At 32.7% G+C, this 17,918-nt stretch overlaps 1 protein-coding gene across 4 annotated transcripts; it reads left to right on the top strand.

Moving 5' to 3' along the window:
• The first annotated feature begins 2,547 nt into the window (after positions 1-2,547).
• Positions 2,548-9,312, top strand: LOC140772741 (prolycopene isomerase, chloroplastic). 4 transcript variants are annotated; one of them, XR_012106328.1, is made up of 11 exons: positions 2,548-2,739; positions 3,595-3,818; positions 4,331-4,441; positions 4,976-5,029; positions 5,309-5,596; positions 6,759-6,950; positions 7,063-7,221; positions 7,591-7,827; positions 8,427-8,749; positions 8,839-8,898; positions 8,992-9,312. XR_012106328.1 is itself a non-coding variant. In XM_073114956.1 (10 exons), the coding sequence occupies exons 1-9, from the start codon at positions 2,574-2,576 to the stop codon at positions 8,739-8,741; spliced, it is 1,746 nt and encodes a 581-aa protein (XP_072971057.1). In that variant the 5' UTR covers positions 2,548-2,573; the 3' UTR covers positions 8,742-8,749; positions 9,007-9,312. The 4 variants fall into 4 exon arrangements, 2 of the variants coding, with proteins under 2 accessions (XP_072971057.1, XP_072971056.1); XR_012106327.1 differs by having other exon boundaries at positions 8,839-8,911; positions 9,007-9,312; XM_073114956.1 differs by lacking the exon at positions 8,839-8,898 and having other exon boundaries at positions 9,007-9,312.
• The last annotated feature ends 8,606 nt before the right edge of the window (positions 9,313-17,918 follow it).

The following is a 17,918-nucleotide window of genomic DNA, read 5'->3' as shown; positions in this document are numbered from 1 at the left end:
ATGCCCTCCAGGAAACTTGGCAACAGTGTGGATGGTTGTCTTCTTTAATCTTCATTGACTTTAGATTACTATGTGCTTAGCCTGATATCTGGCATGCCTATTGGACATTTGAAGTTTTCCATTAGGAATTACATGAATTTGATGAAGCAGTACATGCAAATGATATGTAACCAGATGACCAAACACAAATCAGGCCCAGAACTTCTAAGAAGATTTATAAAGCACATAAATAAACCATATTGCTAACTGATTCACCAAGTAAAAAAATTCAAGAAGTAAAGCTTTTCCTAGGTACATCTTTGTAGAGTGTATTATTTCTTTCAAAAGGAATTAAAACTTGCACATTTTTCTATCAATTAAATCACACTTCATTTGACAATTGCAACAATGGTGTACAGCAAATTCGCCAGCAAATCTGCACAAGAAACTACATGTCAATGTAACTCAATGGAGCCAAATTTGGTTAGAACGTTTAACTTGTAGCTACGAACTAACTATATGCAGATCACATTATCTTTCAGATATCTCATAACTGGGTCCACTGGCACAGAGAAGATAGATGGGAGGTTTCTTTTCCCCAACTTTTTTATTTTTTATTTTTCAGGTTTACATTTTTAACGAACTACGGTTGATGAAATCGAATCAAAGATCAATGTTTCTTTACTTGGGAGTTATGCTAATGTATTCCTCTAAAAGTTTTAGACAAATACTTCCATACTTTTCTAAAAGTTATCCTATCTAACGGCTATAATAGTCTGTTTTCATACTTGATATTGATTCTAAAACTACGTTACGTTAAAAAAAATATATTAATTAAAAAGATTATATAACATGTGTCTAACTTTTAGATTATAGATTCTTTTCTTTCGTTAAAGTTTCTCTGTTAGATATAATTAAACCTTTATTATAGAAAATATCATTTAATACTAAATAATTTAATTTGATTCTTTAACTTTATAAAAGAGATAGACTTCAATCGAAACTTAATTCTCCATCTCTATGTGCTATCAAAATTTAGTTCAAATTAATTTTAAACTAATGAGAGGGATATGTAAATAATTAAAAAATAATCGAAGAAATAGAATTTAATTCATCAAGTTGATTATAGAAAGATATCATTTATATATATCTATTACTCTCCGGGATATATATCTTTTATTTGATTAAAACGATATAATTATAAAAAAATAAGGTGCAGAATAATATATTTTAAAATTAAATAATTAGCTATTGAACAGGTAACTTTTAAATTTTCTTTGCATTGCTACTATAGTTTGAGGATCTTAACCGTAAGATTCCATCAAACTCATGTTACGAACTAGATTTGGAACAATATGTCCATTTGATGATTTTGAGATTTTAAGAGATAGTAATCTTGGAAGTTAGGGTTCTAATGGATTTAGAATAAAGTCAATTAGATATCCGAATTGAAAGTTATGGTTAAAATAGTGGAGCAATATCAGATACGGTAGAATGGTAAATAATCGACGTCGCGGCGGTCGGTAAGGATGGTGGTGGACGGGTAGGGTGGCTGGTGGTGGAAGAAGGTGGCTAAGATTTCTAAAAAAAAAAGATAATTTAACTGCTATAAGATAAAGAAATATTTGGTTAAACTCAGATTTATTCCATATTCTTATCCACACATGTCCACTTTTATTTATAGGAGTAAAAATTTCTAGCGTATCAAATCCACATACAAATTATCTAATTTATTTAAAATTTAAATAATAAGATAAACCTAACTAACTAACTAACTTAAATTAATTTAATAAACAATTATCCCTCGGCACAAAAAGAAGAGCCTGAACTTGTAAGCAAAGTTGGTCAAATTTTCAAACTCTTTGGATAAAGAGGAGACTTTTGTAAACTATTTAAGGTAGTGGGTTAAATAAAAGATAAAAGTGCTCTTTAGATCAGCTATTTTAAATGTATAGTTACAATATAATAACAATAGATAACTATATTGTTTTCATTAAAAAAACCCCAATAGATATAGCTATAGTGAGATAAAATCTAGCATTACTGCCTTTAATAGCGAATAGCTTATACATTTTATTATTTTCAAGTGCACATAATTTATATATACACTAAATATAATTAAATTATAAAAGCCCTCAATTTGCCTAATAAATTTTGAAAAGGTAATTTATAATTTAACTTACCTCAATGGGCTTAAGTATTTAACCCTTCTTAGCTTAAATTAAATTGTAATTGTCAATTACTATGTAGAAATAGTCTGATTTAGTGATAATTTAGTTATGGTAGAAATATTAGCATTAATAAAATACGATTATTTTTGGATAAAAAACCTATTAGTTATAATATGAGTTGGGAAGGGAGGGAGGGTGGAAGGGGAGTTAAAATTGAGGTAAATTAAGTGGCATAAATTATAATTTGCCCATTTAATTAAATGATATTAATATGTGGGTCCTCTTAGGTAGTGACAAGGCCAACGAGATGCCACGTAGGCCCATTCCCTTCTACTCCCTCCTCATCCCAATTAACTACTACCCCCCCCCCCCCCTCTCTCTCTCTCTCTCTCTCTCTCTCTCTCTCTCTCTCTCTCTCTCACCATGTTGTCGGCCATGAGCCTACTCTGCGATCCGCCTTTCGTATTTTCCGGGTTCAAATTTCGGCGGCAAAGGAGGAGGACGGTATTGGCGCGAAGCGCGGAGGTCGAGGCGCCGCTCCCCGCCAAAGGCCAGCCCTCTTCCCCCAGAGGGAAGCATCCTTTTCCAGGTACTTGAGCTTATTCGTCTTCTTCTTCTTCTTCCCCAGAAGATATCACCCGCGAGCACCAATCTCCCGCCGAAGTTGCTCACCTGCCATGGCCAAATGCCTCATCCCCTTACAGTTCGTGCTAATTTCTTTCTTCCGATCTCTTAACTGATGTTCTCACTGGTTTATGTCGGTGCTGCTGTTTGAAGACTATCGAACTTTTGACCTTTTTGCCCCTTATAGTATCTCTTTTTGGAAGATTTACAATGCCGAAGATGCAAATGTGAGAGAGATTGAGACGAAAGAATGGCAAGATCAAAAGATTTTTCACAAAAAAAAAATCTATTGGTCCACTTGGTTGTTGTAGAGCAAAAATGGTATATTGGTCTTTTTATATTAAAATTAACTTCTGTCAGGCAGTTGAATATATCTGATCTTGTTTCCAATTTTCGAGTTATAAGTATTGATTAAAAAAGTTACAGTTAACACCATACTATTTGGATTTATTTTCATTCAAGTTTCTAAAGTATTAGGCGAATTACATTAATGCTCTTCACTTAAACTTACCTAAACCCAGTATTACATTACTCCCTTTTTTTTTTTTTTGAGAAGTATTACATTACTCCTCAGAAGGAGTATATTCTTTATTGATCTCACTCTATTTGTTGTTGTTGGATTAGTTTTAATCTTTCTTTTTCTTAGTGAATAGAATTAAAATATACGGCTGGAAGTTAACGTAGGATGTAAAGTATAAATATAAAATTTCTGGTGTCATGTATACTCTCCCCAAAAGAAAACTTTCTTAAAAGGCGCTCTTTTGTTAGCTAAGCTTCTAGCAGTTTATCTTTTTTCTTCTCATGATGATGTATTTTGCAGGGAAGTCAGAAGCTGATGTTGTTGTTATTGGGAGTGGAATTGGTGGACTATGTTGTGCTGGACTTTTAGCTAGATACCAGAAGGATGTTCTGGTGTTAGAAAGTCATGATCTTCCTGGGGGTGCTGCTCATTCCTTTGAAGTAAAGGGTTACAAATTTGATTCAGGTCCATCCTTGTTCTCTGGATTTCAGTCAAGAGGACTTCAAGCTAATCCTCTTGCACAGGTAATTAATTTAGATAGGACAAGTATATAATAAAGGAAGGATGGAGTGAAAATAGCATATATAGAACTATAGAAGGCTGTAATAACTTGACAAGATTTGTTCGTACTTTGTGCATATGTAGCGAAACAATTTCTTTCGTAATGAGTGTAAGGTTGTGTACATCTTTCTTCCCAAAACCTCGCTGTGGCGCAGTGTCATGCATCAGGACTCCCTAGTACCGCTACCCATGCTAAAGCACTTCTCAGTAAATTGACATTTCCTATTGAATACAAGTTATGATGATAACTTCTTAGTCATACAATTTTCATTAGTGATTACATATGTGAGAATTTTATGACCGCATGTTTTTATGGTTTCTCCTTGGCTTGCCCTTTAAAAACCCAAAATTTATCTAATTACTGTTATGTATTTGTACATCTTATTATATCTAGATAATGTTGTCTTGATTGATGAATCCGTGCATATATCATCAGTAACAACATTAACAGATAATCTGATTTGAATGACTTAAGGTCCTTGATGCACTGGGGGAGTCAGTTGCATGTGCTTCTTACGACTCATGGATGGTTTACTTACCTGAAGGTGAATTCCTCTCACGAATAGGCCCCACTGAGTTTCTCAAGGTAATCTCTGATTAGCCAATATCATTACATGATTGCTTCATTGGAAATAAGTTCCCTGTCCTTGTGAAAAATGCAAAGATTTGTACAATTACTTATTGCTATATTTGGAAAAGCAAAGTGTAGGTATCAAATAACAAATATGATTAAATTGGTGATACGTCTAGTGTTAAAATTATAAATGCATTGCTTAGTCGTCATATTCATCCTAACTTATGCTGACGGAGCTGATCATAGAGGTGGGTAAAACATAAGGAAACCTGTACATGTTGAAGCTGAAGACAAATTTCTATGATATGACTAAGATAGTTATAAGGAAATTTATCAGTTTGCATCTCATGGAAACACATGAATTTAGTGGTTTTGGTGCAATTGAACTACTTTAATGGGCTTTGACATGCTGCATTCAAAGTGTTCTAGCTTCTAACGTGACTCTAATAATATAGCATTTATGTTAGATTTCTTATATTGACCAATAATGTCATAATTATGTTACATGCATTACTAATTAGTTATTGATTATTTAATTTCTAACAGGATCTTGAGAAGTATGTCAGCCTTGATGCTGTCCGGGAGTGGAAAAAACTTCTTGTGAGTTTTTCGAATGTCTATGTTTGTTTTCTTAAGTGAAATTATTTCTATTTCAAGGGAAAGACAAACACATACCATATGCCTAATTGGTTGTATGCATATATTCCCTGATCAGGATTTTTCATACCAATCCTCTAAATCATTGCAATGCAAAAAAGGACCCTAAATTGCTATTTCCATTCATGAAAGTTCCTCTTATACGTTTCAAGCAAAATTTTCTTTTCTTGCTTGTAGTTTTAATCTCATGCATTTGATCTGACATGAGACAACTATCTATAGAATGCAGTTCTTCCAATGTCTGCTGCTGCAATGGCTCTACCCCCTCTTTCTATTCGTGGTGATTTGGGTGTTATCTCCACAGCAGCCACCAGATATGCTCCATCTCTTCTGAAATCATTCATCCAAATGGGGCCTCAAGGGGCGCTAGGTGCTACTAAGCTTTTAAGACCCTTCTCGGAGATTGTCGATTCATTGGAGCTGAAAGATCCATTTGTCCGTAACTGGGTGGATCTATTGTGTTTTCTACTTGCAGGAGTAAAATCTGATGGAACACTATCTGCAGAAATAGTAAACTCTTTTCCTAAGTTGAATTTTTGTTATTGTTCAATGCTTTGTCTTTATTTTTAACCTTCCAGTTTTATGTTATGGCTGTGACATGTATATATGTGAATAGTTGGATGCCCTTAAACTTGATCAATCTAACTGTGAGAAGCTCAGGTAAGCTTAATCTAGAGTGAGTTCAAGAAGGCAAATAGAGACTCAATTTTCTGAGAATGTGATGTCTTGTAATGTCTGACAACTAGTAATCATAATTAACTAAGACACCACAGCTCTTATTGTTTTATATTTGATTGCCCAACATCATCAAACCACCAGCTTAATGTTGTGAGAAATCACAACAGATGCAGCTACTTAGCATCCAAGCTACATCTGAATTTTTTTTGACTAGGGAAGCTAATATAGTTGGTTTATGTGAAAATCTTTGGTTATCAAATAAGTCAGCTAAACGTTGTCTAGAATATGAAGAGTTGGATTTTACAAATGGGTTATCTGTGACATAAGTAAATAAGTACAAGAGGCAAGAAAACAACAGTAAGAAAAGGACTCGAGTGGTTAACATTATGAAGACCTAAAACATGACGATTTCCCGAAGGGAAATTTTCTTACATAGTGTGAATTCAAGTGGTGGAGGCACATGGGTGAACTTCCTTTATCGTATTGACAAATTCCAACTGGTATTTGTCCTTCAATTAGGAATATCAAGTGAGCTATAAGTTATTTAATTGTTGAGGAAACATGATATCCTAAAAAGCTTTGGTCACACTAAATCTTGACAAATAACTTAGAGATGCTTGCTGATTGTCTATTGTCATAAGCTACCAATATGGAACCTCTCTAACAAAAAAAACCAAGAAAATGTCTGCCTATGGGCTAATACTAATGTATAATGTATGATCCCATGAATGAACAATATTACTGTTTTTCTCTTTTGTATGCTTAATTAGTATTAAGGATCAATGGCAATTCCTAAGCAGCTAATAATATATGACAAATATCCATGTATATTTAGTATCTAAGTGTTAACTTGTTTCTGAATTGTGACCTAAACATATGCCTTAGTTGTCCTATCCATTTAAGACTCATATTTATATTAAGATTTTACACATTGTTCTTTGGCATTTACGGAACTGAAAATCTTTTTTCTTTTCTTGGTTTGTTCCAATCTCAGGTTTATATGTTTGCAGAATGGTATAAACCAGGGTGTTCACTTGAATACCCTCTCAATGGAAGTGGAGCAGTTGTAGATGCTCTCGTGCGAGGTATGCAAAAATTTGGTGGAAGACTCGCATTAGGTGCTCACGTTGATAATATTGTCGTTGAAAATGGTCGAGCTGTTGGAGTCAAGCTAAGCAATGGACAGGTAGGTATCTACTGGAGATGTTACCTTGTATGCCTCTCAACAAAGTGTCTTGATGTTGGTGTGGGTTGTAGTAGCTACTGAAAAACTTGACAACATGCAATTATCCTTGTAGTTTGTGCGTGCCAAGAAAGCTGTTGTTAGCAATGCCTCCATGTGGGACACTTTGAATCTCTTACCAGCGGATGCTGTCCCACAATCTTACCAGGACAAAGTTAAAGAAACTCCACAATGTGAATCATTTATGCATCTCCACTTGGGTTTTGATGCAGCGGTGAGCTAATGTCCTTTTAATTTATAATACTGCATCTGCTAAGCTGCGGCTGAATTCCTCTCTTTCATAATAATATCATTGTTTACACATTCAAAGCATCAAAGTCTTCCACATTCAGATGCATATTTACACCCTCTGCATATCAGCTACCTTGGCAGATGCCATATACATTGTTTTCAGAGTTCCTTTTTTTTTTTCTAGTTGAACTATTCCAACTGACATTCCAATACTGTTACTATTTGGTGCTGCATATCCTTCCAACCTTCTTGCAATCACAAATAACACTCTTACAAAAAGAGTTCAATATTTTGTAATTCCGTTAATTTCTTTCCTTGCCTTCTCAAGCAACTAATACAGTGCAATTGACAGAACCTTCCGGAGGACCTTGGAATTCATCACATTGTAGTTAATGACTGGAGCAAGGGTGTAGATGCTGATCAAAATGTTGTGTTGATATCTATTCCCAGTGTGCTTGGTAAGGACCTGGCACCCCCTGGGAAACATGTATTGCATGCTTATACTCCAGGAACAGAACCATTTAGTTTGTGGGAAGGACTAGACCGCAAAAGCTTGGAGTATCGAAGACTCAAAGAAGAACGTTCAGAGGTAGGATATATTTACCCTATAATATACTTATCCTATTCTATCATCTTTGTTAACTTGAGAATTTCTCTCTCCATATAACCCAGAATCCAGAAAACTAATCTCAATTTTATACTTAGACCTACATTTTCACTAAAGATCTTATGTCAACCATCATGTGAAGGCGGTAATGGAACTTGTCTACTTGGAAACTTAGCTCTTTGACTTTCAAGAAAGAAAGGGTCAAATGCTTTCTTCTTGATTCTTTGCCAACATAATGATTTAATCACAGGAATTAAAAGGATAGGGATTCAAACTGCCAAAACCATCATTTTGACTTGTACTTTACATTTAGTTCTATAAATGTATCTCGGGATGCTTCACTACGTTGTATAATTAGATGTTGTCTATAGTTGTCTAGTTAGGTTGTGATAGGCTTCTCAGATGCGAAAAAGAAAATAGTACACAACATTATCCCCATTTTGTTAAACTTGATGAATTGCAAGCACCGATCATGATATACGCACGTGCAAAGTGAATTTATTGAGTCCTTGCTAGAGACATCCCTCAAACTAATTCAGCTTATAATATCTTGAGTAACTAATCTGTTTTAACTCATTCAGGTGATGTGGAGAGCTGTTGAACGGTCTCTTGGTCCCGGCTTTAAGCGTGAAAGTTGTGATGTGAAATTGGTAGGAACACCATTGACACATAAGAGGTTTCTTAGAAGGAATAGAGGAACATATGGTCCAGCCATAAAAGCTGGAGAAGCTACATTCCCTGGCCATTCAACACCAATTCCACAGCTATTTTGTTGTGGAGATTCAACTTTTCCTGGAATTGGAGTACCTGCAGTGGCAGCTAGTGGTGCTATAGTTGCCAATACATTGGTGTCTGTCTCGCAACACTCTGACCTTCTTGACGCCGTAGGAATTTAATTTCAATGGTGAGAACGTTGTTTCTTTTCGCACTATCTCCATTTTCTTTACAACTCCCTTTGTTCAAGCCATTTGTTAATTGCCAACTCTTCCATAGTTATGAGTTTCTTCGGTATCCTTCACGACACTTTGAGCTACTTGACGCGATCAGAAATTGGTAGCCTTTCTGGGTAAATGACTTCTCTTCATATCATCTTGTTTATTTCTTCTGATGCATTCTATTTGTCATTGTTTTGGATACCATTTGAAGCTTTTCCCTCAACAGTAAATATGTGCATTACGCAACTACAAAAGGCCGGAACGTACGCTTGAAGTCGGAGAAGTCTCAATTTTTGAAGAACCTTAATAGCTCTATAAAGGAAAGAGAATCACAAGGACATTGGAGCTCATGCAGTGCATGGAGATTTGTTGATTAAGAAGACTTGTGGTCCAATGAAAATAACAGTATAGTACATACACAATACAATTTGTTGATAGTATATGTTCTTGGAAAGTAAGTTGTTATGTAAATATAACTCAAAAATTTAAGATGTTGAGTAATAAACTAATAATATATATCATATCTTTGCTACACTCTCTCACTTGCAGTTAGGGGTGAAAACGGATCCGATACGGATCGGATAGTGCTCAATCCATATCCGGATCCGTATTTTTAGTTCGGATACGGTTTCGGATACGGATATTGGACGGATAGTAAAATTTTAAACCATATCCTAACTAAACGGATACGGATAATTTTCAGATAAAGGATCAGATCTTAAACGGATATTGATTAAATTTAAAATAATTATAATATTTTATTTAAATATAATTAATATAAAATTATTAAGAGTTTTACAACAAATAATTTTTTTGTATGTCAAATATATAAAATTAGAGAAATTAATCTCCATAAATAATATATAATGTATTATTAGTAATAATATTAATACTTACTATTTAAATAAGCAAACTAAAAACTGTAAATCATTTAAAAAAATATGCAGGTAAACGGATATCCGATATCCGTATCCGAATCCGAAAAATTTATCCGACCCGTATCCGAATCCGTATCCGAATTTTTTTCAAACATTCTATCCATATCCGAATCCGAATCCGAGTCGGATAGAAATTTTTTATCCGAATCTGATCCGAGTAGGGTCGGATAGCGGGTCGGGCCGACCCGTTTTCACCCCTACTTGCAGCTCCTATATGTTGATTTGCTCTTTGACATACAAAAAAATAGAAATCAAGAAATAATTTTCTCACTCTCCCCTCACTTACTTATCAAGAGAAGAAATTTATAAGTAAAATTCTCAATTATTAAAGCGCCAACAAAGTCAGCATTTTTCAGTGGGCTGATGAGATGATAGATGACGTGTAAAAACACATCCATTTATTAGTAATAAATCGGAAGATTTTTATTCTGCGCGCTCCTTTTCAGGTTGTTTATGTTTCAACTGATTTGTTTTAATTACAATTTTTTTATATTTTACTATTTTTTAATCGATTTGCTATGTCTTATCTTTTAACAAAGTATAGAGAAATGATTAGATATGTTTTCCATTCATATGCAAAACATAGAGTATTTTGGAGAGAAACTTTTTCTTATCCGGTAAGACCGGGTGTGAGAGAATAGGTGTGAACATTTTTAAGCTTTTTGTCATCATCCCCCTCTTCCTTCCTATCATTTAAAAAATTGTTTTCACGAAGGCATTACAAAAATTGCTTTCGTTTATCTCTTTACAATAACTTTTACTCACTAATTTATTTATATCTTTTTCATATGAAATTCGGTCAAGATTATTTTATGTGTCGAAAAGTTTATTCGGTCCTCTATAACTTGTTCTCTAATAAATATTTTTAAATTCAACTAGTTTAGAAAATTAAAATTAAAATTTGCTAATTTGAATAATAAAATTACCTTTTATTTACTCTTTTTGTCATATTCTTTTTATATTAACTCTGATCGATAATATTTTATATGCATCGAAAAACTTATTTGGTCTTTTACAACTTCATTCCAAATGAGTATCTTCAAATTCAATCATTTCAAAGGCTTAAAATTTATTTAAAATTTTAACTTAAAAAAAATTACATTGGTATACCAAGAAGTTTTTTATTTATTTAAAGAAGAGATGTTAGGCTAGCTATATATTAATTATCACGCTAATAGGGAACTCCCTAAAGCACCAAAAGCAAGAATGCACTCAAGTTCAGAGGAAAACGAGAGCTGCTCAGCTTCTAAAGTAACAAAAGAATGTTGCCTACCAAAACAGGCAACCCAATCGGCTGCCCTATTACAAATCCGGCCAACATGAAAAATAGAAAAAGAACAAAAAGTAGGAATTAGCATTTTACACTAGTATATAATGTCATGGATAAACCAAAGAGGTCTTATGTGTTGATAATAACAGTTGCAACAATGGTAGAGTTGCCTTCTAGTGTGACTTTTAAAAAAAAGGTGTTCTACAGTTATAATGATGGTTTGTAATGGAGCAAGGGCCTCCGCTTTTACAATAAAGCCCACTGAACTTAGGCCAGCAATGACATCTCAAATTAGCTTGGTTATTCTGGGCAACCACCCCAAAGCCTCCATACTTGTTTGATGGATCCCATGATCCATTAAAGTTAAGTTTGATAAAGCCCGAAGTTGGGGCCTCCTAGTGAAGGGACTTGTGAGTTGTTGCAGTGATCAAAGTATTGTGTTTAGGTTTGCTTTGGCTTTTTTTGGAAGTAGACTTTGTTTTTGGCCTTCGGTGGTGGTTGCAATAGTAGTCAAGAATTTTTATTGATCTCCTTCAAGGTAACTCTAATCATAATTTCAGTTAACATCTAAGGTAAAGATAATACCGAGGTAATGAATAATGACCTCCCATACCTCAATAACATATCTATAGGCCACACATTGGACAAGAATCTATTGACCTAATGTGTAGGCTATGGAGAACCTTGGTAGGGACTCTTCCACACAAAAATTTCCAAAGAAGGGTTTAACTCTTGGATTAACTTTTAATATCTAAAGCCTTTTCCATTCAAGCCCCCTTAGCTCTAACTTGGAACTTAGTTAAGTATAGATGTATTTAACTATATCCCTCCCTTTTAGGTCAAGCCACCAAATCTATTTATCCTCACTCGACTTGATCCTAAGGGCCTGGATAGTATTGTTAAGAGTAGGTATAAATACATCTTCAATTTTGGATTCATCTCAGCAGCCATTCACAATAAGGTTAGACACTACAAACTCATAATTTAAATAATTTTTATCCACATAAAAGGGTTTCCAGGCCAAAGACTCTGTATTGACCCGTGGATCCCTTAGGATGTTAATAGTAGAGCATCACCCAACAAATATTTAATACTCTATTTCATGTTGTTAGTTGCGATCCACAAAGCCCTCTATACCTAGAAGGCACTTTTTTTGGGCTTGGTGGCTCAATAGTCTAACTTTCTAAATTTATATTTCATGACATAAAATTGTTATTTAGAAATTTAAACACATTCTTTCTAAAAAGCGCAGTTTTGGCCAACTAGTTCCTAATAGGAAAAGACCACCGTCGACTTTTGGTCTAGTGAATTTAAACCAATTCACATGGGGTAGACCTTTTTTTTTTTTTTAATCTTTGCCCTTGTCCCAAAGAAACATTCTCGCAAGTTTAGTCACTTGATTTAAAGCGAAATTAGAATCCCAAGTAGAAGCAAGCAAATAATTAGGAATAGAGGTTATGGTGGAATTGATCAAAATTTGCCTACTTGAGAAGGATAAAGTATCCAACTTTTGACCTACTAGCTTACTAACCACTCTATTAATAAGATCTTTTTTGGTTGGTAACAAAGATCCAATTATGAAAAATTTGGGCTCTTAAATACACAAAAGAAAATTTTCCACTACTAATATTAAGGATGCTCACCATATTGTCCTTAACGGAGAGGGAGATAGTAGCACCAAAGTAGATACTAGATTTATAATTCACTCTTTAGTTAGTCAAGGTGCAATACTTATCAAGCACGAGCTTAATAGCCTTAGTCAAAGTTTAATGGACTTCAACAACAATTAAAATACCATCCGTAAAAAGTAAGTGATTAAGCTAAGGTTGGTCGTTACCATAGAGAATCTTCTCAAATTCTTTAGGGCATTTTTCTCATTAAAGAGAGAGGAAAAAATTTAGGAGCATAAGAAAAATAAATAAGGGAACAAATGATCACCTTTGGCGAATGCCACAATGAGGGTGGATCCACTTAGTAAGTGGTCCCATTAATCAGAAGAGCAAATTTAGGGGATTCAATACAAGCTTTAACCCAGTCACACTACTTTCTAAAGAAACCCATAGCATTAAGGATAAGAATAATAGCTTTAAGCTTTTCAACTAAGTCTGTTATACGCCTTTTCTAAATTAAATTTGATAATTATCATTGGGTGGTTTTTCCTTGTTTTAGCAATAAAATGGGTCAGTTTACCACTAATATTTCTACCAGCTACAAAAGTCATTTTTTCCAAATAAACTAAGAAAGAATAAGTTTCAGACAGTTGGCCAAAATCTTACCAATAATTTTAATTATAACAAACATTACATAAAGCAATTACCAAAAATCTTTAATATATATCGAGTCATCATTTTTTGGAACAAAATTTATGTAAGTAAGACCCTATTGCATAGGAAGAAAAATATGTTGAAAGAAATACATAATAATAATGTTGCAATAAAAATGGTAATTCTTAACTTGAAAGCCATCAGGCTCTAGTGCCTTATTAGTAGGCATGTTTAGAGAGCTCTCTTGATTTCGTCACTAGTGATCGGTTCAATAATATAATTAGTATTAGCTTGAGAAATTTGAGGAAGGAGAGGCCAATTAGATGGTTCTTCTAGATTACCTAGGTCAGTGGCCCACAACCTTTAGTAAAAGGTGGAAAAAACACTTCTCACGTGTTAATTATCCCCAATTTAGATATCTTTCTCATCTCTAATAGTAGACTAACGTAAGTTGGTAAACCGACATAATTTTTAAAAAATATTATAATGGTTAAATAAATTTTAAGCCATCGAAATGATTAAATTTAAAGATACACATTAGAGATAAAATTGTAAAGGATTAGATAAGATTTTTAACACATATAAAATAATGTCGATTGAAATTCCTATGAAAGATATAAGAAAAATAGTGTTAATATTTTGCTCATATCTTTCTCATATGAACTCTGATCGATATTATTTTATATGTATCAGAAACATTATTCAGTCAATTACAATTTCATCTCTAATAGGTATCTTTAAATTTGATCATTTCAGAGGCTTAAAATTTCTAATTATTTTAATAAAAAATTATGTCGATCTACCAACAAGTTACGTTGGTAGACTAACAAAATTCTTTTTTGTAATTATAATATATAAGTAAATTTTAGCCATCAAAATGATTAAATTTGAAGATACTCATTAGCGGTGAAGTTTTAGCGGATTGAATAAGTTTTCCAACATATATAAAATAATGTCGACCAGAATTTATATGAGAAAGATATGAGCAAAATATTGTTATATGAACTGCAATGGATGATACTTTATATGCAATGAAAAATTTATTCAATCCTTTATAAATTCATCTCTAATTGGTATCTTCAAGCTCGATCTTTTGCTCATATATCTTTTTATATGAGCTCTAATCGATGATTTTATATGCGTTGAAAGCTTATTCAGCTCTCTTCAACTTTATGTTTAATGACTATCTTCAAGTTTGATAATTTTAGAGCCTTAAACTTCTTTTAAACATAATAATTTTTTTAAAAAAATAAATTTGCGTCGGTCAACCAAGAAGTTATGTTAGTAGACCAATGTAAGTTGCTAGACCAACGTAATTCTTTTTTCTAGTTATAATATTTAAATAAAATTTTAAGCCATCAAAATGATCAAATTTGATGATACTTATTAGGGTGAAATTGTAGAGGACTGAATAAACTTTCCAATATATATAAACTAACGATCGGAGTGCATATGAGAAAGATATGAGTAAAATAGTGTTATTTTAAAATTATATCGGTATACCCAAAGAGTGAATAATTCTATTTTATTCATATATTTCTTATATGAACTTTGATTGACGTTATTTTATTTGTGTTGGAAAGTTTATTCAGTCATCTACAACTTCATCTTTGAGTATTTTTAAATTCAATTTTCTTAGTGACTTAAAATTTATTTAAACATTATAACTCAAAAAAATAAGAATTATATCTGTCTACCAACTTATTAGAGATGAGAATACTAATTAGAGAAATTTGAAGAAGATTAAATAAGCTTTCCAACCTATATAAATAACGTTGATCAAATTTCATATAAAAATCATATGAATAAAATAGTGAATAAAAGTTATCACATTAGAGATATGAACAAGGACTTTAAAAATTGATAGTGCTTTTCGTTAAAAAAAATAATTGCACTATAGTTTTTTTTTTTAAATAATAGAGAGAAAGAAAGGGATGAGGACGAAGAGCTTAAAAATGGCCGCACCTATTCTGTCACACCTAGTCTCACCTAATAAGAAAAATTTATCTTCAAAATACTTTATGTTATGTTTTGCATATGAATAAAAAAATATGTTTTATTATTTCTCTGTAGTTTATTAAATAAAAAAAAAGTTGTTAGAAACTTTTAAAAAGTATGGTGAGGAAATTTTTTTATAAAATAGTGAAATATGGAGAATTTGTAATAGAAACATAAAATCGGAGGAAAGTGCAACCTGAAACATATCTTGAGTTCTTAATACAAAAGTCTCAGAAAAGAATAGATTGATATTTTTTTAATATATATATATATATATAATTTTTTATAACATAATTTTTAAAATATGAAAATTACCCTTGGCTTTTTTTTTTATGGTGTTGTAGATGTGGATATCATGTATACTATTAATTTTGAAAATTAACTGTAGTGTGTTTAGTGGATAGTAAATATAAAAAATAGGGGTCAATTTAGATAGAATGATAAAAAGTAGAGTTGGGAAAGAAAACAAGGAAAAAAAATAAAAATAAAAACCAAAAAAAATTTCCCTAATAAGTATATAGGGTTGTATATATAATATATTAGTATTTAATAAAGTTTTCAAGGAGGCCTGCTTTGGTCAAAAGCTAAATTTCCTTGTTTATTGTATGTATGTACATGAATTGGGTTAGATGAGCCTCCTCGGGTCATGTAAAATAACAATAATTTATTAAGTGCTCCAATATATATATATATATATATAAAAGTTATATTATAGTCTTATATCTTCCTTACTTTAACATGTGCCCCTATATATATATATATATGTTTTAAATTATTTAATAAAGTACTATAGTTTTTATCAAACAAGGGGCCAAGTAGATTTTTTAAGTAAATTATTTTTGCAGAAAGTGATTTATAAAACTACTATCTCAGTCAATAACTTCTATTAATTTAAGATAATTATTTTTTAGACAATAAAACACATTTAGATAATTCAATATTTTTTTTTACTATTTTAATTGGTAATTAGTTTATAGATTTCATAGTTTGTACACTTCTAGTTGACAATTTTTAAAGTTATTAATTTGATAGTTCACAATTATTGAACATGATTCACAGTTACTTTTATTTTTTGTGAGTTTACTGTTTTTATTATATAATTTATACTTATTAAATACTTGTATTTTTTTTTATGAGTCTTTTATAGGTAATTCTCAGTTGAACAATTGCATTTTTATTTCTTAGCTTTTATTGATTCAAATTCAAGACAAATTATGACAACAATTGAGAAAAAAAAAATAGTAACATCAAACCTTGGGCCACTTATACACCACAAGTCAACCCTACAATCCAAGAACCTAAATTGAAGAATTAAAAGGATGGACTAGGAAAGGAATTAATAGTGCCAATATATTTGTATGTGGGAATTACTTGATATCCACTAACAAAAGTGCCAGATCAAGGAACTCATATTTATATACTTCTTAGAAAGACAAAAGTAGAGCATCATTAAGTATGGAAACTTTAGACATGAACTACAACATAGGGGAGCAAATAAAATGGCCATAAAGGATGAAGGATTGTACTTTATGGGTGTGCAATATGTTTCTATGCATGAACTATTTTATATGCAGAGCTAAGTGCTGGAACAAGTAACTCATTGATAATATATACTTCTTAGAAAGACATTAGATAAAAGCACCATTAAATAACAACATGATATACAATTTTAAACATGAAGAGGAGGAGCCCATAGAAGATTTGAGGATAGCAAGCACTTGTCTCCAACTTGATCTAAAACCCAAATATCTTTTTGCATGCCCTCAGGATTCTGCCCTTCTTCCTCCCTGCGGACTTCATCTGCTGCTTCTCCTGCTCCTCCCAGTGCTCTTCACTATCATGAATCCTCCAGTACCCCTCTGTCACAGAGGATGGCTTCCTCATGGAGAATGCTCTCCTCACCATTGCATGGCTCTTTTCCCTGTCCCTGAACCTCTGGGAAGCAGAGGAGGAGGCCCTGCTAAGTTTGCTTTCCTTCTTGTGCTCGTCCTTTGCTACTGGATTTGGGTTCTTTAGGGGATGAGGTGGGGAAGAGCAAGGAGAGAGGGATCTTTCCATGTCTGTCTTGTTGCTGCTTACTCTGATCCTGAAGTACCCATTCATTTCTTTTCTTTCTTTTTCCCCTCTGTTTTGATTTAGGTTGGGAGGTTGGAGATGGTGTTGCTGAATCACAGGAGGTGAGGAAAGGGGGAAGAGAGAAAGAGAGAGAGAGAGAAAGGAGTGGTGGTGTAGTTGGTCATTGCCTCATTGGAGATGGAAAAGGTGGAGGGAGTTATGAGAGGAATTATGGGAATAAAGTAATAGAAAGATTGGAGATGGAGCAAGGGGTCAAAGTGGTAGTGATGTGTGGAAATTAGATAGACATATGAATTAGGTCTAGGTAATATGATAATCAACTGACCTAATAATCTTACAATAGTTAGGTAGTTTCATTTTTCTCTTCTTTGTCATCAATTATAATTCTGGTAACATCTAATTGTGATGATTTCTTAGTTTCTTTTTTTAATAATTTGACCAAATATTTTTCATTAGAACATAAATATCAAGTTACTACAAGATACTATGTACATCTGAGAGTTAGATATTTTGCATTACTATGCAATTTTAGATGTATATTTTGTATTAAGATGGAGATTTTTATTGCAATTCTTTCACTAATATATTTGTC

This window comes from Typha angustifolia, chromosome 12 (genome assembly GCF_048772165.1).
Source record: "Typha angustifolia cultivar Huaian chromosome 12, ASM4877216v1, whole genome shotgun sequence".
Classification (NCBI taxonomy): Eukaryota; Viridiplantae; Streptophyta; class Magnoliopsida; order Poales; family Typhaceae; genus Typha; species Typha angustifolia.
The sequence above is the reverse complement of the archived record's forward strand: the minus strand, read 5'-3'. Positions and strand labels throughout refer to the sequence as shown.